Here is a 23469-nt window from a genome sequence, read left to right as displayed (position 1 = left end):
CCAGTAGTTACATTGGTTCTATTGAACATTTAAAATCTTTAAAGCTATTAAGCACCTCACAGATAGCTTTGAGTGCAAAGTAGTGGATTTTGATTGTAGTTTTTTAAAAATTTTTGCTCTTGTTTATGACCCCTGTCCCACTCAAAGTAACTATTTTAAAATGATTTACCTTTCTGATTTCCAAATAATCAAAATTGTGATTTATTTTAGTTTGATTTTTGTTTACACCTTGCCTTTTATGTTCACTTTGCTTTAGTTTTCCTACTGTGGGATCAAATGTTTTATTTACTCTGTTCTTTATTCCTCGAAACATATTCTGTTTTTCTTTATTGCTTAAAGGACTATTTGTGTTCTAATTTTTACTTTATAGCTTCATAGGTGAACACAGCCATCTTCACACCCTGCCATACGTTATGTATAGGTATCTTTTTCACTTCTTCATAGCACTTGTATCTTGGGTCTTGTAACTATTTCACTCATACTATTGTTCTAGCATCAATTCCATTTTAATACAGTTCCACGTTTCTTGCATTATCAGCTAGTATCGTTCCACGTTTGTTTCTTGCATTATCAGCTAGTATCAATTCTATGCTAATATAATTTCACCATTTCTGTTTCTGGCATTATCAGTACACGTTTGTTTTGCATTTCTATTATGTGGCTTGCTAGAGATGAGAAAATGACCTTGAAGTTGAAATGCAATCATTCCGTTATCTTCTAGCATCTCTTGTTGATAATTACCAGTTTGTTTGACTTGTTACATGTTTTTCTCTGAAATTTTTTAGCATCTTCTTTTTATTCTTGTTTTGAAATTATGTTGTTTATTCATTTCTGTTATATTTTGCATTCATCTCCTTTATTTTATCTCCTTTCCTTCACTTTCCTCTCCCCAAAATCCATTTGTATCTTTTAGCTTTTTGCATTTTATTGTCTTCTAATATTTGTGTTAATCAGTCACACTTTAAATTTTTAAAGTGCTTTCTTTTATAATGTGTCTCCCAAACAACTCTCAGAAACTGGAGGGCCACACTGTAATTTTGGGATGTTGGTCTCCTGCTAGGCAGACTCCTAGCCTCTGCATGGTCTCTCCAAGGCCTCTTTTGCTTTGATGTGTTTTTAAAAGTTATCTTGCTCTCTTTGGTGTTTGTGTGACTACTGTTTGAAGAACGCAGTTGCCAGGAACTCAAACATCACTGTGACATCATTGCTCCTATTGGATGTGCAGTGGCAAGATTAAATTGAGAGGTCATGTTTCATTCCCTTGACTAGAGCAAAAACTTGTAATCACTAGCTACCTCTCCAGTTATGTTTCCCTCAAACTTAGTTTACCTCTCTGTAACATTGTGTTTGTAGACATCCTCAAAAATTTACTTGTGTGACTCTGAGGCAGGAGGGAACCCAGGAAGACAAATATGAACTCATGAATTACTTTGATTCTTCAACCAAATATGAAAACAACAGCCTACTATTTCAGATTGTAGAAAAATAAAATTTTTACAGCCTAATTTGTTTTAATCTATTTTAATCTTGCCTATTTTAATCTGTTATTTTTCCTATGTTTTCCTATACCACAGCCTCCTTTAATATTTGTCGCTCTCATCCCATTGCTCATCGATTTGTTTGAGCGGGCACCAGTAACGTCTCTCATTGAGAGACTTATTGTTACTGTTTTTGGCATATCCAGTACACACGGGTAGCTTGCCAGGCTCTGCCGTGCGGGCTTCATACTCTCAGTAGCTTGCCGGGCTCTCCGAGAGGGATGGAGGAATCGAACTTGGGTCAGCCGAGTGAAAGGCAAAAGCCCAACCGTTGTGCTGTCACTCCAGCCCCCTTTTATATCTAAATATCTGAAATTCTAAATTAATGAAATTCCTAAATTTTCTAGATAATTTTCAAAATCTCTTGTCTGCTCTTGACTGTAATCTGAGCTTTTTAGTTAATGTGGTATCAAAACTTTTTTTATTGCTTCTCCCATTTTGTCAAAAGGAGTATAGTCATTTTTTGTTTTGTGAAGAAACATTCATTTTTTAATTAGTTGTATTGTACCTCCTTTTTATATATAAAACTTTTTATATATAACTGTTTTTTATATATAACTTTTTATATATAACTGTTATGAAAATCAACAAAGTTCAATTGAGTGAATTCAAAATAGTAACAATGTTTCTGAGAAGACTTGTTTATGCATTTGGTTGGGCGACTCAGAAATTTTTACTTACTTTTAGGTTTGAATGCAAATACAGTTTTAGATAAATGGGTTATATAAAAATGCAGTCTAATATGCTTGTAATTTAAAAAAAATTGTTCATGATTTCCTGTCAAACTATACTGCAGAAATTCTTTTAAAAATTGCCTTTTACTGAAATTGTCAGGGGAGTTAAATTGTATCTTTCAGAGTTTCCACAAAATAATTTTATAACCTAGAATGAATAGTTAAGCTTTTTATATAAAAGCCAAGTTCTTCTGGCCTATGCAATTTGACTTTGCCATAGCATAATTGAGGGCTATATATACACTAATCAGTGTTGCAGTGATACTGTATGAATACAATAATATTCAATTATTAAAAAAATGAATTTCTGTGTGTTAGCATATTTTCAATTTTTAAATTATCTTGAAAAGTGTAAATTTAATTGCAGTCCCTATATGCAACTGTTGTCCCCAAATTATCTTTTTCATTAGGTTGCTTTGTTAATGCTTGGATACTGATAGGTTTTTACCTTCTCCTTTTCCCTTATCAGACAAGCTAATGAAGAATATCAAATACTGGCTAACTCTTGGCGCTATTCATCTGCTTTCTGTAACAAACTTTTCTTCAGCATGGTAGACTATGATGAGGGGTCAGATGTTTTCCAACAGGTAAGAATTATAATTCGTTTAACTATTTAAATAGAGTTGCTGATTTTGTTGATATATTTATTACTCAGATAAAACTACAATTTATAGTAAGTTATAATAAATTATGTGAAGTGATTTTCATGGTATCTTTATTAATTCATCTAAACGAATTTTTAAGCATTTACTATCAGTTTATATACATCAACCTTGTTTCAACGTTCACTTGTATGTAGTTTGTATTTGGCACAAACTTACAAAATAAATTTCAATTTGAATTTTATTCTAAGTTGTACTTTATTTTAGTCACATGGAATGTGATAATTGATTGTTTCATATGTAAAGTATTGTGTGCATATGTATTTATGTATTCTGTATAACTAAGAGAATGGATATAAAATTTCTCTTCGTTTCTCCTGTTGAAGGCATATATTTCCAACAGGATTGGAGCTGGAGCAGCTGAAGAGACAGCACAGTGGATAGGGCAGTTGCCTGGGACACATCCAATTCATTTTTGTTCCCGGGCACCCAATAGGATCTCCCAAGCACACCAGGAGTAATTTGTGTACACAGACCAGAAGTAGCCCAAACATAGCTAGGGCCACTCCTGCCCCTGAAAAAGGGCACTTACTCCTGGCTCAGGAGTTACTTCTGGCTCTGTGCTCAGGAATTACTCCTGGTGGTGCTTGGGGAACCATATAGAATGGGAACCAAGGTTAGCTGTGTACAAAGCAAACACCCTACTCCTGTTCTATCACTCTGGCTGCAGACTGATTTTCTTTTCTTTTTCCTTTGTGTTTTGCTTTTTGGGTCACAGCCGGCGATGCACAGGGTTACTTCTGGCTCTGCACTGAGGAATTACTCTTGATGGTGCTCGGGGGACCATATGGGATTCTGGGAATCAAACCCAAGTCAACCACGTGCAAGGCAAAAGCCTGACCCACTGTGTTATCTCTCTAGCCCTGAGACTGATTTTCTTTTAAGAGACACCAAGATTGTAGGTGTGCGAAGAAATGGCCATGTAGGGACCCAGTGAGAAGTCTCACCAGGAACCAACCCTTAACTGGCACCTTGACCTTAGACATTTTGCTTTCAAAATTCTGTGCAAATAGTTTTCCATTGCAAATCCCAATTCTTCTTTCACAATCCAGGCAGTTGAATGCACTCCAATAGTATAATAAAAGAATACACCATTCTCTATAGAGCTCAGTGTTGAATTGTGGCATTAAGGATGTTCATTGTCTTCAGTTTGTAATGTATCATCATCATCATCGCTAATATCTTTTACTGACCAAATTCTAAGTACTTTTCTTTCTTTTTTTTTGGGGGGGGGAAGTTTTTATTGTTATTTTTAAAAATCTTTTTTAAGTTTATTTTTAAATAAGTGAATCACCGTGAGGGTACAGTTACAGATTTATACATTTTTGTGCTCATGTTTCCCTCATACAAAGTTCGAGAACCCATCCCTTCACCAGTGCCCATTCTCCACCACAAATAAACCCAGCAACCCTCCCACCCCCCAATCCCATATCCCCCCACCCCACCCTGCTACTGTGGCAGGGTATTCCCTTTTGCTCTCTCTCTCTCTAATTAGGTGTTGTGGTTTGCAATAAAGGTGTTGAGTGACCATTGTGTTCAGTCTCTAGTTTACATTCAGCACACATCACCCTTCCCCCCACGTGGCCTCCAACCACATTTTACTTGGTGTTCCCTTCTCTATCTGAGTTGCCTTCTCCCCAGAATGTGGAGCCAGCTTCCAAGCCATGGAGTCAACCTCCTGGTACTGATTTCTACTATTCTTGGGTGTTAGTCTCCTACTCTGTTACTCTATATTCCACAGATGAGTGCAGTCTTTCTGTGTCTGTCTCTCTCTTTCTGACACATTTCACCTAGCCTGACACTTTCCATGCTGATCCACTTATATGCAAAGTTCATGACATCATTTTTTCTAACAGCTGCATAGTATTCCATTGTATAGATGTACCAAAGTTCCTTCAACCAGTTGTCTGTTCTAGGGCATTCGGGTTTTTTCCAGATTCTGGCTATTGTAACCAGTGCTGCCATGAACATATAAGTGCAGATGTCATTTAGGTCCTTTAAGCCAGCCTCATAATGATCCCACGAGAAAGAGATATCTATTTCACAATGAAGAAACTGTAGACATTTGTCTTAGTTCACAGAGTTAGTCAGAATTTAAGTCCAGTGGTCTAACTCACAAATTACTGTAGATTATAAGATTATAATATAGCTTTCTGTTCAGTTAGAGAAAGCTGTTGTTATTTGATCAATACTTTCCAAGTATAAAAAATTTGTTGTGCCTCACATTGTTCAATTTAGGTATCTTGTTCTATTTTTTTCCCCTCATCTCTGACACTGGCATAATGCTCCACTTGGTCATGGAACAGAGTTTAGTTTTGAAAAGAATCTAGCGCACTAACTGTAGTTTGCTAGTGAATATTTTTGCTTATTGCTTCCACATTGATTATTCATTTATCTTTGCCAGTTTCTAGTTGAGCAAGATAAATTTTCTCTTCTAGCTTTCAGTACCCTTTACCCTTTTCTATTAGTATTCCTCTCTTAATTCTTCCTTCATATATTTATTTTGCCTTTTGGAGATGATTTTATTAACCTCTTCCGCAACTTCTTCAACGAATATACTTGAATATCAACTTTATACAGGCAAGAAACTGGTGAGCTATAGAATAGGGTATCCCTGTCCCATTAAGGAGTTTACAAGAAAAGGTATCTACGAGAAAAAACACAAATAACCTTTGCAGTAAAATAGTAATCTAAGAACCAAATATTATTTCATATTACTCCTAAGTTTCTTTAGCATTTCAAAATAATTGGCCATTGAGATTATCAGATAGAAGTGCCTCTTATTATGGACTTGTTCTCTCTCCCAGGTTAGGAAAGTTACCTTGGCCCAACCTCACTACACCAAAAGGTTTTCAAACCCAAATGTCTAACCTTGCCATATCTGCCACAGTAGCAGAATCAATGAACTTGCTTAGATTATTTTCATTATGGTATGTTTTATATTTTAACATAAAGTTCTTCACTTTCATAATTAAATATATTTTTTAGAATTTTGTTTTTCTGGCAGCCGTAGTCGGCAGTTATTGAGGGTTGAACATAGGTTGACTGCATGCAAAGCAAGTGCCCTGTCCATGCTAGTGTCTCTCTAGTCACTCATGTTTTTATTCTAAAACCTATCTTTATCTTCTTTAGAACTTTAAATACATATACAAAGTCAGCAAAACAACTAACACATGGTCTTATTGTTAAGGAAGTAATGTGGGCTGGTTACTATGACACACTGTTGAGGACAAACTTGAATATGATAAAAGAAACACAGTTTGGCTTGCAATATGGAGGCCACTTGGCTTTATCTGTTTTTAGAAGTAATAAAAATATAATTTATATTTGAAATGTTGGTAGCTAATTCAAGGTTGAAGAACAAAACTGGGACAAAATCCCTGCATATTCAGGACTGACGTGCAACATCGGTATATGCAGAGACATTGCAATATTGTACATAGTGTGTGTTAAGTCTGGCATAGGTAGGAGTTAAAATTGCTTTTAATTGAAAAATGCCTTTAGGTTATTTTGATTCAGCAGAATTTTGAATATATAATGGCTTTATGTTTTCTGAAATTTAGCTTTTGGCTTAGCAATAAGAGTTTTTACTTTAAAATGCAGAGACGCATGAAAGTTATAGCAGTTAATGATTTTTTATAGGGAATAATAATATATATAAATGGGATAGTGTTCATTTTGTTTTGCTTGAAAAATACTAAATGACTGTTACTGTTTATGTTTTCCTTTTCACCAACTTTTGAATCATGTTGAAAGTCCTCCCTTTAAACATGTTTTAAAACACTGTGTGTGATACTATGGTGTTTGAAGATAATAACACGTTCAGAAACTTGTAATTCTTGGGGACTGTTGGGAAAGTAACATCAGTTTTATGTGATATTCCAGAGTGAGTCTAAGTCACAACAGTCATTGGCTTAGTAAATTACTGTTAGGAGGAGTCTGGACTAGAAACCAGATCTGTGCCATATTCTTTATACCTATGGGGATTATGTACATCTGAATTACAGTGTTTTTAAACTAAAATTCTAGAATAATTTTATTATTCTAAGTGTGGCTCTAAGTGTGGATCTTCTATTTCTAGTACAAAGAGTGTGATGAGGAACTTTCTTCCTGGTGATCTTTACATTTTTATGTTTTCTGTGGCAATCTCTTGGCTTTATTCAGGGAAATACAGTATGGAGTGAAAAAAGCACAGAAAAGAAAGGAATGATGTTTCATTTCACTTTGTGCTTTGCATCTCAATGTAAATTTTACATTTGAAAGATACAATAAAGTATCTTTTTCAAAGAAATAAATCTAATAAGCATAGCTTTTACTATATTTTTAAAATAGAAATAATCTTTTGTTAATTTAAAATATAGCCATTGTATAGCCATTGTAACAGGTGAATTAATAGAAAAGTGAAGCAGAAAGCATATCTGTGGGTGTAGGCTCTTAACCAAATACATATTGTGACCATCATCATTAAAAAATTAAAACCAAACGAAGAATTCACTCTATTGATTTGTTGAAATTATTTACACATTTTTGAATAAATGCTTAAGAAATAAAATAATTGATGGTAATTATAGTATTTCTATTTTTACTTTTGGTCACTTTACTCTGTTTACAGAATTCTACACAGCAAAATATAGTTATGAAGACATAGTGAAGGCTGCATGTTAAATTAGAAATTTCATAGAAATTAGTTGAATTTATATAAATAAAGATAACACTTAAGCTCTGGGAAATCCACTTAAATTTTTATCATAGATGCTAGTTTTCTAAAACTTATCCAAAAATTATATATTAAATGAATGATACACAAATATTGCTGATAAGATAGTTTATTACTTTCATCTCTTGTTTACAGCTCAACATGAATTCTGCTCCTTCATTCATGCATTTTCCTCCAAAAGGCAGACCCAAGAGAGCTGATACTTTTGACCTTCAGAGAATTGGATTTGCAGCAGAACAACTTGCAAAGTGGATTGCTGACAGAACGGATGTTCACGTATGTTTTTATTCCTCTCAGTTTTAAATGATAGGTTAATTAACTTGGTTTTGTTAGAGCTTTCTAATAAGCCACCAAGAATATCCTCTCTTCTTGATTAGAGAAAATTTTGTTAACTTTAAGATGTATTTTAAGTTGTGTGAATTTAAATGATTTTTAGAATAAGGGTGCAGTTATATTTTAGGATTCACTCAAGAGCTTATGAATTAGACTCAATTTCTTTAATATCTGTGTCTATAAATATACACTATATTTACACTAAATATTTTTCTGTGTTATGGTAAGCTACCCAAGGCTTATTTGATATGCCAAAAACAGTAACAATAAATCTCACAGTGGAGGTGTTACTGGTGCCTGCTCAAGCAAATCAATGATCGGATCACAGTGCTACAGTGCTACATGGTAAAGAAATTGTATGAGAGAACGCAATGTAAATTTTTAATCTTTGGAAAGACAAAACACAGGTAATATGCTTTTTTCATGGGCCATGTGAGACAGCACATATAGTCACTGAGGAACTACAAAGTTTTACAAGTGTTCTGACAGTACATAGTTTTTTATATAAGTAGATCTTAGGAAGTTACCCTCTGAATTCAGATGACTTCAAACGATTGCCCATAAATTTCTGAAGTATATTAAGAATGATCTACAATATGATGCAGAAATGCTATTTTTTTTTTTGGTATTCAAAACTTCCTAGGTACATCTGTAGCATTGTAGATCTGGAAAGCACTCAGGTACCTAATGCATGACTGAATGTTGGATGAAAACTTGTCTTTTGTGACAGCTCAAATTGAGGTGGTCATGCTAAAGAACTGAATAAGAAGCTCACTCATATGTAAGAAACAGAGAAGCAACCCAGGGGCAAAAACACTGTGTCCCACTGTTTCAAGTTCAAACCTCTTTTTTTTTTTTCTTCCCGCGCCACCAAAGTCCTACTTCCTTAATGGTCCTCATAATATGGCGGATACCACACCGCTTTTCCCTGAAAAAAGAAAAAAAAAACGAAAAAGATCTTTCCCCTCCTTGGCTGGCATGGGGCTATGGCTTAGTTCACAGTCTAGAGACATTGCTGGAAGCAGTTGCTGTTACCAGAAGTAGTCTAGCTGGCCTCCGGATCACGGTCGATCAGCAGCAGAGCGGCCACACAAATGTGTGGCCACCCGGGTCAAATCTCGACAGAGCGTGCACTGGTATCACCCTGGCCCCAGATTGGCCACGCATCCCGCTGTTTCAAGGCTGCAAGACTTCATATCTCTTCATTCTCAGTAATGGAAAACTAATTATCAAATGCTTCCTTGTCAGCAGGGCGGTTTTTTGGGGGGAAACTCCAACAACAATCGTGAATTTTGTGTTGAAATATGGAATGTAATCAAGGTAAAGAGAAAATAAAGTGAACTTTATCAGCTATGAAGGCAGGGGCGGGGGGTGGATGGGTGGGAGGTATACTGGGGTTTTTGGTGGTGGAATATGGGCACTGGTGAAGGGTCGGGTATTCGAGCATTGTATAACTGAGACATAAGCCTGAAAACTTGGTAACTTTCCAGATAGTGATTTAATAAAATAAATAAATTAAAAAAAAAACACTGTGAACTCACAAGTTCAGGTTTCTGGAGGGGATCCAATGGACCTTCTGTAGAAGTGATGGAGCAAGGAATAGATATTTTCTTTTAATAATATGGATTATATGCATCCCCTAACAACACAAACTAATACCAATGCAATGAAAAAAATTGGAAAAGATACTAAATGTATTATATAGCAGGTTTGCAGAAATATCTGATTTAGAAATACAATTTGAGTTTTAACAAATTAAAAATGTGATGAGAAAAGCTTATGATTAGGATTTCAGGAAAGAAAGGAATCAAATTCCTCTTGGCAATATTTGTGGAAGGACTAGCATACTTTGTCATTTAACCTAAGAATGTCACTTGTCATTCCATTGATCTTCAATTTGCTTGAGCAGGCACCAGTAATGTCTCCATTCGTCCCTGTCATGTGCTAGTGTAGCCCAGTAGTATTTGCTTGCTGCAGGAACACGAAGAGCCTCAAACCATTCATTCAGGGTTTTGACAAAGAAGTCTGACCATCTCGTAGGTGGGTGGTCATGCGGTCTTTTGACAATCCGTGGAATCCAGTTGGTAATAGCTCTAGTCCAGTGGTTGTCTCTAAATCACATTACCTGTTTGGCCCATCTGATTTTTGATGTCTTGGCAAACGAGACAGTATCCCTGATTCTTGATCGTCGACGGAGGTCAGAACTCGTCTCTCTCTTGAATGAAACATGATACTCCTTGCATGGCTCTTTAGAGTCCTCTTTAGGATACCCGAATAGCGCTCTCATCCTGTTTTCATAGGGCCCAGGTCTCTGAGGCATATGTTAGTTCAGTAAGAATGGTAGAATCTAAAAGATGTGCCCGGAGTCTGAGATTTTTTTGTCCTTTTAGCCACTGCTTTGATGCTCTTGAATGCATTCCATACTGCTCTCTTCCTCCTACACAGTTCTGGTGCCAAGTCATTCCTCATGTTGTGTTCTTGACCCAAGTACACATAGCTGCTGCATTAGGAGTTAGGAGATGTTCGTTTTGTTGAGACCAAATGGAATGTAATGGACTAGTTTGTTTTTCAAGAACATTGTCTTGGTGAGATTTAGCTGCAGCCCTACCTTTCCACACTCGTGGATGAAGTCAGTCAGCATTTGTGCCAATTGGCTAATGTTTGGTGTTATGAGAATGATGTCATCAGCGAAGTGGCGGTGGTGGAGTTGCCAACCGTCTATCTTCACTCCCATTCCTTTCCATTCCAGTTATTGCATGACGTTCTTGAGGGTGGCACTGAAGAGTTTCGGTGAAATAGTATCACCCTGCCTAACCCCTCTCTTTACGTCGATGATCACTTCCTTGTAGGGTGGTGAGTCTGTAAAACAGCTCACTGAGGATCCTGATATACTGAGTTTGAATGCCCTGTTTGGCTAGGGATTCGATGACCGCTTTAGTCTCAGCAGAATCAAAGGCCTTCTTTAAATGGATGAATGTTAAACAGAGTGACATCTTAAACTCTCAGGAAACTTCAATGGTTTGGTCACTGTGTGGATGTGGTTTATTGTGCTGAATTCTTTCGGAATCTGGCTTGCTCACATGGTTGTCCTTCGTCTAGTGTCCTGCCTATTCAGAATGACTCGAGTGAACAACTTGTAGACGATGGACAACGGGCAGATTGGGCAACAGTTGCTGATATCATGGATGTCTCCCTTCTTGTACAACAGAATGACCCTGCTGGTTTTCTGTTGGGACAGGTAGCCTTGCATTCGGACAGGTAGCCTGTGAGGAGCCGAGGCATTATATTGACGAGTCCTGGTGGCAGATTCTTCAGGTATTCGGGTCTGACCTTATCAGGACCAGGTGCTGTACGTGTCTTTATCGACGAAATGGCATGTCGGATTTCGGAAGTGAGGACATTGGGAACGATATATGCATTCTGCGAAATTTGGTATGTGGGCAGGTAGACGTGGCTATGGAAGAGATCCGAGTAGAAGTCATGAATAATCGTCTCCATTACCCTTCTGGAAGATGTGATAGATCCATTAGGACATTGTAGGGCAGTCATCTTGGTCTTGTTGTTGGTAAAAGAAAGGGGAGTGTTGTGAATACTTTTCCCAACTTCTGGCACATCAGCCAACACTGCTGCTCTTCTCTCCTTGAGGTCTTCCTTTATCACTTCTCTGCACAGCTTTGCGAGCTCAGATGTTAGTTTATGATTTCCTGAGGCTTGTGTCAAACCAATTTGGTGAATGAGCTCGAGAGTTTCCAAAGACAGGCATCTGTTTGTGACTTTCCCACTCTCAGCATTCCTCGTGCAGTCATGGAGGTGCTGATCCAGCTGATCTTATTTTTCGTTGATGTTGTCAATGACGGCATCTTCCCATGCTGTGGAAATGATGCCAAAGAATTCCCAGTTGGTGGTCATTCTGGGAGTTCTCTTCTTAAACTTAAACTTTGAAGTCCTTTCTCCCCGCTCTGTGAAGTAGAATTTTGTATGAAGGAGGCGGTGGTTCGATACCATTTGGAATTTTGGGACAACAGTGATATTGGTCAGGCAAAACCATCGATTGAATATGATGTGGTCAGGTTTTTTGTGGAACTGTCCACCGGGAGACTCCCATGTCCAACATGTAGATTCGGCCTTCTGGAACTGTTGAGTTACCATGGATGGTTTTGGTCTACATGTTGAACTCAGACAGTCTCTCACCGTGTTTGTTCCATTCTAGGCTGTGATTCCCGATGTGCAGCTCTTTGGGCGACCTTCTCGGTCCTATCTTGGCATTAAAACCTCAGACAGTGATCTTGTAGAAGGTGTGGTTTTGTTTATAGAACTTCTTTAGTTCCATGTAGAACTCCTCAATTTCTTCTTCATCGTATTTGGATGTTGGTGCGTAGACTATGAAGATAGAAAATGCTGGCAGTGAGCTGTACCTATTCAAGCATAATCGTCTAATTTGGTTGTTAGGCATTTGAATGAATCAATGCTCATGGCCAAGTTTGTGTTGACAAGGACACCCACACCACTGAGACCTCTATTGTCGAGTGTTCTGAGGAACAGTTCTTCTCCATTGTTTGAAAATGTCGTGATGTGAGCATGCCCTCTCATCTCGGTCAGACCAATTATGTCGTACTTGATCTTCTGCACTTGCACCATCAGGTCCTCAATGGATGCTTCCGATGCCAGCGTATGTATGTTGATTTAGACAGTAATTTTAGTCCTTCTTCATTTTGGCAGTCTAGTTCGTCTCTGAGATTTTATCAGCCTCTCCTTGCTTATTCTTCTTAATACTGCCATATTGGGGGCTCTTTCAGTGTCAGGGCAATGAGGCCCATTGTTGTTACAGTTACTACCCAGCCACCACTATGCTCCAGGTTGCTTCCCAGACACTTGGGCCGAGCCACACGCTTGAGTGAAGCCCCACAGAACCACGTAAAGCAGAATTTTGTGACCTTGAACTCCAGGCTCAATGGGACCCGAAAACAGATATCTGCTTCCCCCAATCTCCAGCGGTCCAGGGATCACTCCCAGACCACCCATTCTTCTCGGAGCCAGAAAAATATCTCTTCGGCCGACCTCCAATACCTCCACTACCCAGCCACCACCATGCTCCAGGCTGCTTTCTGGACTGCGGTCACAACACATCACAAGACACTTAATAGCCATTTTCCATAATTACCGCACCATATTTGATGGAGTTCAAATATGGTGTGAACCGTGGGCACATCTGTACACCCTAAAAGTCTCCATCCCTCTCGGAGAGCCTGGAAAGCTACCAAAAGTATCCCACCTGCACGGCAGAGCCTGGCAAGCTACTCGTGGCCTATTTGATATGCAAGAACCTAACAATAATGAGCAATTTTTACTCTAGGAGTTCTTGGAAGCTTTTTTCTTTTGGTGTATATTGAGTCACACCTGCTTGTAGGGTAAACACCCTCCTCGCTATACTATCACTTCATTCCAGAAACAGTGATTTTTAAACTTATGATGCCTGAAATAAACTAGTTTTCCATCCCATAAACAACTTTATTCTTAGTCAAAATGGATATCTAGTATTTACCCTTATTTCATTATGTTAATAAAATTATGTTTTATTCATGACCTTTAGTGCTTAAACTCATTTCCTGATTTTCCTCATGCTTTTGAAATACTGTTACTCATATTCAGCTATAGGCTATCAGAATTATGTAAAATGTACTAATATTTTATAAGAAATTATTCCAACCTTGTGGTTCTGCTTGGGGCAAGGAGGGAAACTCAACACGCCCCCTTCTGATGGGCCCTGGTAAAGACAGCCAGGCACAGGGCAGGATACTCTGCGTTGCTCTCTTTTAGGAGCTTGGTTTTATAGTTTGGATCTTGGCTGTTGATAGGATTACACGGTCCTGGAGGCAGTTTGTGGGTGTGACTGCCTAGCTACGGGAAAAAGGGACATCTGGGTGGAGGAGGCCCAGTCCCGATCTGAGCAGGCTTGGAGATCCTAACCTCAGTCCCACACACCTGGGTTCCTCTGCCGGTTCCTTCATGCCTGAGGCTCGTCCGAGCATGTGGAGAGGGGCCTTGAACATGGCTGTGGCTGGGTTCTGGAGGTCTTAGGCTGGGGCCCTGCTGGGGGTGGCGCATGCATGAAATAGAGATACATATTTCTAAATATTTGTGTTCAAAAATGGAAGTACCAGAATATGCTCAAAATAGAACAAGGATCATTTTTCTTGAAAATGTTCACTTTCTTCCTGCAGATTAGAGTCTTCAGGCCGCCTAACTACTCTGGCACCATTGCTCTGGCCCTATTAGTGTCACTTGTTGGTGGTTTACTCTATTTGAGGAGAAACAATTTGGAGTTCATCTATAATAAGACTGGTTGGGCCATGGTTTCTCTGGTAAGTAATTACAGTGTACTAACACCCCCATTCTTTTCTATAATCATTTATAAACAAATTGACTCAGATTATTACTATAATGGACATGAAGAATGAATGAGAATTAACTTGTTAGAACATAGCAGTTCAGACACAAAGTGAAATAAAATTACTATCTTCCTCTTTTTACTGTTAAAATTTAATGCCCCAGTATATTGGACATTACAAGTGCTAAATAGCTAAGTTGAATATGTTTAAAAATACAGCAAGAATTTTTATCTTGGAGTTTCTTGCAAAATGAGAAAGGCAGTTTGTAATCATACTCATTCAGTCATTTTTTTTTACGAATTGTGTTTTTACTTTCTTCTTGAAATTTGTTCAGTTCTCAGGATTTAAGATACAGACCCTGAGAGGAATAATTTATAATAATTTAACCAATAATGTAATCATAATGGTAAACATAATATAATATGAATATAAATGAATATAAGAGAACATCTAATTAGGATTCACGAAATCTTGACAACCTTCTCAGAGTATGAGATAATTTTTCAAGAGCAAATGAATTCCAAAGTTATTTAGGATAATTAACCATTATATGTAATGCCTGAGACTGCCAGACACCCCCCACCCACCCTCAACCGCCCCACGCCACCCTCCACTCCCTGATTCATTTCCACCCCATTCCTGCAACAGAACAATTTAGGTGATGGAAATAGTAATGAGTGCAGGAATTGGATGGAGCCCGTTGGACTGTTCCTTGTTGCTGCTCTCTTCTGGAATGCTGCTGGGCTATCCTTGTACAGATTTTCAACCTGGAGTCACTGAGGAGCTAAGAAGTATTGAGATAATGGAGAATGAATAATTCTTAAAAATGATTCCATAAAACTGCTTTTGAACTCCCGAGTTCACCCTGACCTGACATGTGTGAGTCTGATCCTACTTAGCATTCCAAAGCTGTTGTTAATTAAACGAAAGGGCAAAATTCTGCCCACATTCCAGATGGATCAGTGGGTGACAGAAGAAACAGATCTAAATAGCACAGCAGCCTTTGAAAATTTAATTGACATTCAGACTCCAAGTCCAAAATGATTGGGACTCATAGCCTGTACCTAATGAATTTAAGTGTCCGTTAAAAGAAAAATATTAAACATTATCCATAGGAATTTAATAAAACCCATAATCTCGTTATGTAAGGGTAAAAATAAGGTATGATTCAAATTACTTGGTTTACAAAGAAACACAAAAACAGATCAGCTTACATGGGAAATGCTAATAGATACTAACTACATTTTGACAGATGTTAAAATAATCTGACATAAAGCAATTTGCAAATGAGAGAAATATTTCTCTACAGATAAAAGAAGCTTATCAGATAAATGTCACAAAGTTCATAGAACTTATAAAATTCATTCTGACAGAGATAATGAAATATAGCTGGGGTGGGGGATGGCGGTGGGGAAGGAAGTCCAGATATGGGAATTTATGGCCTGCTATCATACATACAAGGTGAGTACACTACTGCTGTTCATACTCTTAACTCCAAAGCATCTTTTAATGATTATGTTAATAGTTAAGATGAGAAATAGTATGTGACTATGTTATTAGATAACATAAAATGTAGTTAAAAACCCATCACTGAAGATTTTATTAAAGAGGAACTTTTAAATTTAATATAGCCTATCTTTGAAAATCTCTGCAAGGATTTAACTGTCATAATTGTAAATGATGGTTACAATTGCCCATTTACCATATTACTGGCAATCTTAGATCAGAAGATCAGATCACATGGAGAATTCCTACTAAAGTTCAACAGCTTTTAAGTCAGTGCCTAAAATTCATTAGGATTTAAAATAAAGTTTCTTTTATAATTCAATTAAAATGCTTATACTCTAAGATAATTGAATACTGTGGGTGATCTCAAAATGGTTTAATCTACAGAAACTCATGCAATCTTCTCCAAATTGGACAGACATTACATTGAATAATGAAGGTTTTTTTTTTTACCTCATTATCCTCTCTTCTTAAGAAAAACCACAGAATTATTATCATAATAACATTGCTTGTTTCTGAGTCTTTTTCCATTGGTACTTACTTTATGTACTTATTCCTTACTTTAACAGTGCAAAGAGATTTGTGTTCTCATTTTATCAACAAGGAAACTAAGATTCAATAAATTCAACTTGGAGAATAAAACACAGCTAGAAATAATTGGACTGTGATTTGATCACACTTATATCTGACTAAAGTTTCTATCTTTTCATTATTTGGGGCTTTTCAAAGATGGATACATCTTATATGTTGGAAACTGTCTATAGGGAGACTGCAATAAGCACTTGAACTATAAAAATGCCCCAAAACATTTATATGGAGCATATATTATTTCAATAGATCAATTTTCTTGACCTTCTGCTACATCATGTAGATTTTTTTCCTATTTTGAATCCTTGAAAGCTGATTAACTTAGCATAATAAAAGATATTCTAACATTCACTGACACATACTTGAGTACAGAATATTGGCAGGTATGCGTGTTCCACAATGACTTTTAAAAGTCAATAACAGACCTGCAGAAAGTAGACGTGTCTTCAGACATTGTTTTAAACCTCTACTCTCATGATAAAAATCTTGAATTAAAAGAATTCTCTGCTTTTTTATTAATGCAGAGATAAACACTTGTGATATCTCTTCTTTATGTAACTGTAGATGGCTTATGGAAACTAAGTCTTATTATTTACTGCTTTATTAATTACCACCACCAGATTTAACATTAAGAAATACGGTATTAAGCTGTGAGATGGGGGGTAAGACATTTGTCTTGCACACAGCTGAACTTAGTTTGATCCCTGATACCGTATTCATTGGTTTAAGTGGCTTTTTCCAATGCAATTCTGTTTTGATTAATATTGCTTTGTATAGTATAGCTTTAGGTCAGTTTCTGTCCCTGGCAGTGTGTAGCCCACCTCACTGTCCCCCTCCTCACAAGTTGTCAGATCTATACTGCTGTGGCATGCCTTTCTATTGCCACTAGCCACCAGTGAGAGGGCCCCTAGAAAAATTAGGTATAAGTATTTTGTAAAATTCTGACTTTCAGATAAATATCTATTCTAGGTCAGGGTATACAAGTCATCCCGGCTTTAAAGTCTGAACTAATTTCAGAGTGGGAGATAAAGCACAAGGATTAAGGTCATTCAGCTGACCTCAATTCAATCCGAAGCTCCATTGCGACTGGGGATAATTTCAGGAACCACAGGGTTCAAGCATCCTCAGACTTTGTATTGAGCCACCAGCCGTCATTTACTGAAAATCATTCGGACAGCCAGCAAGTCCTTGTGAGCACTGCTTGGGGAGCCAAGTAAAGAAAGATGTCTGAATTCTTTTCAGTGTTACTTCTTTATTTCCTTATAAAGTCAGCTCAAACTTTGTAATTGTATTACATATTTTTCTTTCTGTTTTAATGATTTGATTCCCAAGAAGGTACAAAACAGAACATAAGCATCTAATGTTAATTCCCTTTTACTCCTTCCATCGTTTCTATGTTCTTTTCTTAATCTCTTCTCCCTGCCTCTTTTTTAAAATGTGTGCAAAGCTAGATTGTTTAGGTACTCATTGTATTCTTTGCTCATTCTAGCCTGGAATCTTTGTATACACAAGTATCAGAGCATAGCATCTCAAATAGTGATTTGAGATATTTAGATAGCAGTAGGAAGTTCCAGGTACTGTTTTTACTTGAATAATGTATTCCAGATTTCAGTTTGATCATATAAAAATACATGAATTAAATTTTTTTTATCCTTGAGATAGAATGATTAACTTTGACTTCAGTTCATACTTTCTCTTTTGCCCTCCCTGTAATACTTTGAATCATTAAGATTAGTTTTCTAAACAAAGCATCTTCTGAAAGATCTAGTAAATACATAATCTGAGATATTTCTGGCTGTACCTAAAACATCATCTCTTATTTATGCTTTTTTTTTTTTTTCTTTTTGGGTCACACCCGGCGATGCACAGGGGTTACTCCTGGCTCTGCACTCAGGAATTACCCCTGGCCATGCTCAGGGGACCATATGGGATGCTGGGATTAGAACCCGGGTCGGCCGCGTGCAAGGCAAATGCCCTACCCGCTGTGCTATCTCTCCAGCCCCTCTTATTTATGCTTTTGATTGGCTCTTGTTAACACATACCAGATTGTTACCATGACAGATGTTTTACATATGTTATTCAATTTAACCATTAGCATCACTCCCTCTCTGCAAAAATGTTGATATACCCATTTTTCAGGCTGGAGTGATAGCAGAGCGGGTAGGTCATTTGTCATGAACACAGCCGACCCAAGTTCAATTCCCCTGCCCCTCTCGGAAAGACCAGCAAGCTACCGAGAGTATCTCGCCCACCCGGCAGAGCCTGGCAAGCTATCTGTGGACTATTCGGTATGCCAAAAATACTTACAAGTCTCACAATGGAGACTTTACTGGTGCCCACTCAAGCAAATCGATGAGCAACGGGATGACAGTGATACAGTGATTTTCTATATATATTAAAGTGTGTCCTATTTTTCAGTGTATAGTCTTTGCTATGACTTCTGGCCAGATGTGGAATCATATTCGTGGACCTCCATATGCTCATAAGAACCCACATAATGGACAAGTGGTATGTGCAAGTTCTATGTTAATATTGAGTATTTAATAAGAATCTAAATATACTTTATCCACTCATGTGCTACCTTTGCCCTACTTATATTTACATGTATATTTATATATGTAGTATTTTCAGAAAGCTTTTTGCAAGTTATTTTATTTACAATGCCAGTTTTAAGACATCAGTGAACAAGGGCTAGAGAGATAGTGCAGGCATTAAGACACTTGTCTTACATGTGGCTAATCCTCAGTTCAGTACCTGACACTTCATACTGTCCTCTGGAGCACCGCCAGGTATAGGCCCAAAACAAATGGCCATTTAACCACAGTTAATTGGCCATAATTTAGAAAGAATAAAATAACTTACTAGCTTTCTGTAATTTTAACTTTCATGTAAATGATTAGGTACCATTATCAATGAAAAATTGCTCTATTTAAAATTATAAACTTTACCCTCTTGTCTATTCCAGCTAATGCCAGAGTCCCTATGTTCCTGTCTTATTATTTTCTTCGTAACTTAATAACTTGATAGCATGGCATAGAATTTAGTGTTTTTTCAATGACTTTTTTCTCATGACCTCAGTAGTATATAAATATTTCATAGGATAGCTTTTTTTCTCATTTTTTGGGGGGCACACCCAGCCAGCAGTGTTCAGGGGGCAAAATGAAGTGCTATAGATTGAAACCAAGTCAGTGCTGTGCAAGGCAAGTGTTGTAAGTGACTTGTCCTTGTTCTAATGCCCCTCAGGATTGACACACAATCCTTTTATGATGTCCTGACACAAAGATGCATCTGTTTGTGTTAATGACACTGAGAAATGTTAAGTTAGGCAGTCACAAAGATTTTGTTACTTCTTTCAGTATTTTCCTAAAAGAATATTCCTTAGGTAGGAAATATACTAGGTATTGCTTATTGCTATACTTATTAAAATATGTGAAAAAGTAATCAAGATTTTTAGTGAAATGTCTTAATATATGTAGAGGAGGGGAAAATATCCTGTATTCTCAACTATTCATTGGGACCGTATAAGAAAAACATGAGAAAAACAAGCCTTTTTGAAAATTTGTACATAGGAAATGCCCTGTGAGAACTGATATCTCTACGGAATTCTATTATAATATCTTGAAATTTGTTTATGGTTCACCTGAATCCTGTCCGTAGGGACTAGAGAGATAGTATAGCTGGTAGGGCACTTGCCTTGTATATAGCCAACCTGGGTTTCATCCCTGGTACCAAATCTAGCCCTCTGAGTACTGCTGGATATGTCCCAAATATATCTTTATCTAAAAACAGAAAAAAAAGAGATGTTGAGAAGTGTGTAGAGGTCACACAAAAAAGAGTGAAAATTTATTTTACAGAAGACTTTCAGGGATTACCTGTGCCCTTGCTATAGAGTTATAAAGTTCCCTACAACTCTACCTTTCTGTTCTTCTCTTAGGCATAGAACCTTAGGCAGGTTTATTTTCCCTTTTCAGTTGTCTTCAGATCCAAATAATTCTTGATATCAAAGTGTCATATTTTGAAGTGACACATTCTGCTTTATTTACTCTTTCTGCAACTTCTTCTTATCATTTACTTCACTGCCCAGCCAATTGTGGGACTTTTACATATTGTTTCCATGGAGTAAATTTGAAACATATTTGTGTTGATAACAGTTAACCTTATTAATGAGCATTAAGCTTATTAATGGTCAATATCATCTGTTTCTTATTAAATACATATTATTAGTCACTAAATTTCATCACTGAACATTTTAGGCTACCCGGTATTTCTAGAGTATGATTCAGTTTTAGTTGTAAAACTGGATATATTGAGTTATCAGTTATGTTGGAAATCTTACCAATCCATCCATATCAGCATGTTCTGATTCTGCTTTTCAATCCGACAATTCTACTATGTTGCCAACAATAATCAGTGTTAGCTTATTTATTGTATATAACAATAGACTTTATGTTGTTGTTTTCATTGTGGTAATGTTCTTTTCTACCAAGTCATATCCAGCCTTCAAATATCATTTAATTTGCCATACCTCTGTGATACATAATCTTTCTTAATTACATTGGAAGTACCCTCCTCCATCCACTTATTAATAAACATTCAGTCTTTGTTTCTGTATTTGCACATTATTTTGCATAATAATTTTTAATCTTTTTTATGTCCCATATTATGAGTTTCTCTTAAGCTATTTTATTTACCTCTGTACAACTTGTATATAACTAATCCTCAGATATTACTGAATGACTCCAAGTTTTCATCGAGTAAGGATTTGTTTCTTCAGAGTGTACAGTGCTCAGGGCTACACCCAACAGTGCAAGCAGTTGAACAGTGTCTTAAGCCCTGTACTATTTCTCCAGCTCCTAAATATTTGTTTCTTATATTGAATTACCCTAATTCTTTTAGTTTTTGTCTCACTAGTCAGAAGAATAAGAAGATCAATATTTCATTGTTGATTCAGCATAAATCAGTAATGTAATGTGACAGGAACATTTATTTTAAAGTTCAGATTAAATTAAAGATATTTTTTCTTATTGGTTTATAATAGTTTTTATACTTCATTTTGTATTACAGGTAAAGATTGATGATCTAGAGGAATACAAACTTGTCTATATTTTTAAAAAGAAAAAGTTTAGCTTAATATGCATATTTAAATTTAAGCAAAATTACCTTCACTTTCTAGCACTTTCCTTAATCAAGTTATAGAAATATTTAAGCAAAAAATATATATTTAAAGATTCATTTTGTGACTGTACCCCCTTATATTTTAAGTATGTTAATTTTACTTACATTAACTAAAGATTTGAAAACAGAAGCCATAAAAGTTTTCAAAATATGGGAATTTCAAGCTCCAAAGATAATCACATGCAATTTCATTCTTGAACAAAAAGATGTGAATACAGTTTTAGATTTATGTGAGTGTTAACTGCTAAGCAGGTCATTACTATGAAAAGAGGCAGCACATTGCCTATTTGTATATCACTGTCTTGATTTGCATTTCAGCATTTTAGTAATCTTCTGTTTTATTATATATGCATAACATCAGCATATACAAAAACAGAGAAATGTGATTTAGTTTTGTTTTAATGAATTTATTTTCATAATAATGTGTTTTCATATTTCTGGGACAAAATGATTAACTTTGCATTATAAAATGAGTCATCTGGTACAGAATTTTTACTATAAACATTTACTGTCTATTTGAATGATAATAATGTTTTTCTTTATAATAGATACATTTAAAAGTTAGATTAAACTTGGGAATGAATCTTATCTTCTTTTTCATACTTAATATTTAAATCTGTATATATTTCTGAATAGAAATACAGTGAAGGATTTGTGGTTTTAAAAATAAGTACAATGAAGTTATTTACCTCTTATAGCATTGAATAAAATCACAAAAGAAGTGTCATCAAAATTCTAAAGGAATTTTATAATTTGTGATATTCTTGATAATCAGTGTACATTTAGTGGAGGTGGAGAAAAGCATATGAGACTTATTTTTGCTGTGCTTAACTATTATATATACTTTTAAATGACTTACTGGTGACATATCAAATAACTAAATTCGGATTTCTGATCAGTATTACTATATTATTTATATAAATATTTTTATTCTAAGATGGTTAAGAAATTTACATAAATCTATTCATGAATTATTTATTAAAACCTTATGTTAAAGTTAACTTTTTTAAAAATGTTAGGATTTCACTATCAGTGTCTATTAGGAAGCACATTTTAAATTTTTTTCTTCTCTCTGAAGTAGTGAGTTTTGTGTAGGTTTCTTTTTTTTTGTTTTTAATTATTTGCTTTTTTGAGGGGAGTTTGAGGCCATACCTGGCGACACTCTGGGAAACCAAGTGTGCCAAAGATCCAATCAAGGCCAGCATTGTGCTGAGCAAGTGTCTTATATTCTGTGTAATAATTCTCGCCCTGACATAGTGTTTTTTAAACAGGTTCTTAGGGGTAGTAGAGAGTGCAGTGGGCAAGGCACTTGCCTTGAGGCTTCCCCAGGTTCTATGCTTTGCACTATATGTGGTCCCTTGAGTACTCTCAGGTGTGGTCCCTAAGTAAGCAAAACTAATATATTTCTTGGTGATGAAATGTCATGTCAAATTTTTTAATTATATATTATTTGCTATTTTTCTGGATCTGGAAATTTTTAGTACGATTTGACATTTCAGTGTGTAGATTTTTATCTTTTAAACATAAAGCCACAATATATTAGATACACTCTAATTAGAAAAAAATATTTTTCTTCTAGACTGGCAAATTTTTGAGACATTGATTTTAAATATAGATATCTATTATCAATTAATATCAATTTTAAGTTATTCTTAATACAAATTTTACATTAAATATACCTTCTAATAATAAATTTGATGTATCATTTAATGTAAATTGAGAACTTATAACAATAGGTGCCAGGAAATGCTCTGCCTGTTTTTTTCAACCCGGAAGGAGTATATATTGTGTAGTCAACAAATTATCTAATAACAAAGTAACATGGTG

General features: G+C 36.1%; 1 protein-coding gene across 3 annotated transcripts in view; it reads left to right on the top strand.

Moving 5' to 3' along the window:
- The window catches only part of TUSC3 (tumor suppressor candidate 3), a 182189-nt gene that overhangs the window by 98433 nt on the left and 60287 nt on the right, over positions 1 to 23469 (top strand). For 2 of the 3 annotated variants that reach the window (XM_055130366.1, XM_055130373.1), the window contains exons 3-6: positions 2742 to 2859; positions 7787 to 7927; positions 14206 to 14346; positions 18886 to 18975. In XM_055130366.1, coding sequence (XP_054986341.1) covers positions 2742 to 2859; positions 7787 to 7927; positions 14206 to 14346; positions 18886 to 18975 — 490 coding nt within the window. The remainder of the gene's footprint in view (positions 1 to 2741; positions 2860 to 7786; positions 7928 to 14205; positions 14347 to 18885; positions 18976 to 23469) is intronic. The other variant, XM_055130383.1, reaches the window with a different exon arrangement.

This window comes from Sorex araneus, chromosome 1 (genome assembly GCF_027595985.1).
Source record: "Sorex araneus isolate mSorAra2 chromosome 1, mSorAra2.pri, whole genome shotgun sequence".
NCBI lineage: Eukaryota > Metazoa > Chordata > Mammalia > Eulipotyphla > Soricidae > Sorex > Sorex araneus.
Note: the sequence above shows the minus strand (reverse complement) of the source record. Positions and strands in the feature narration are given on the sequence as shown.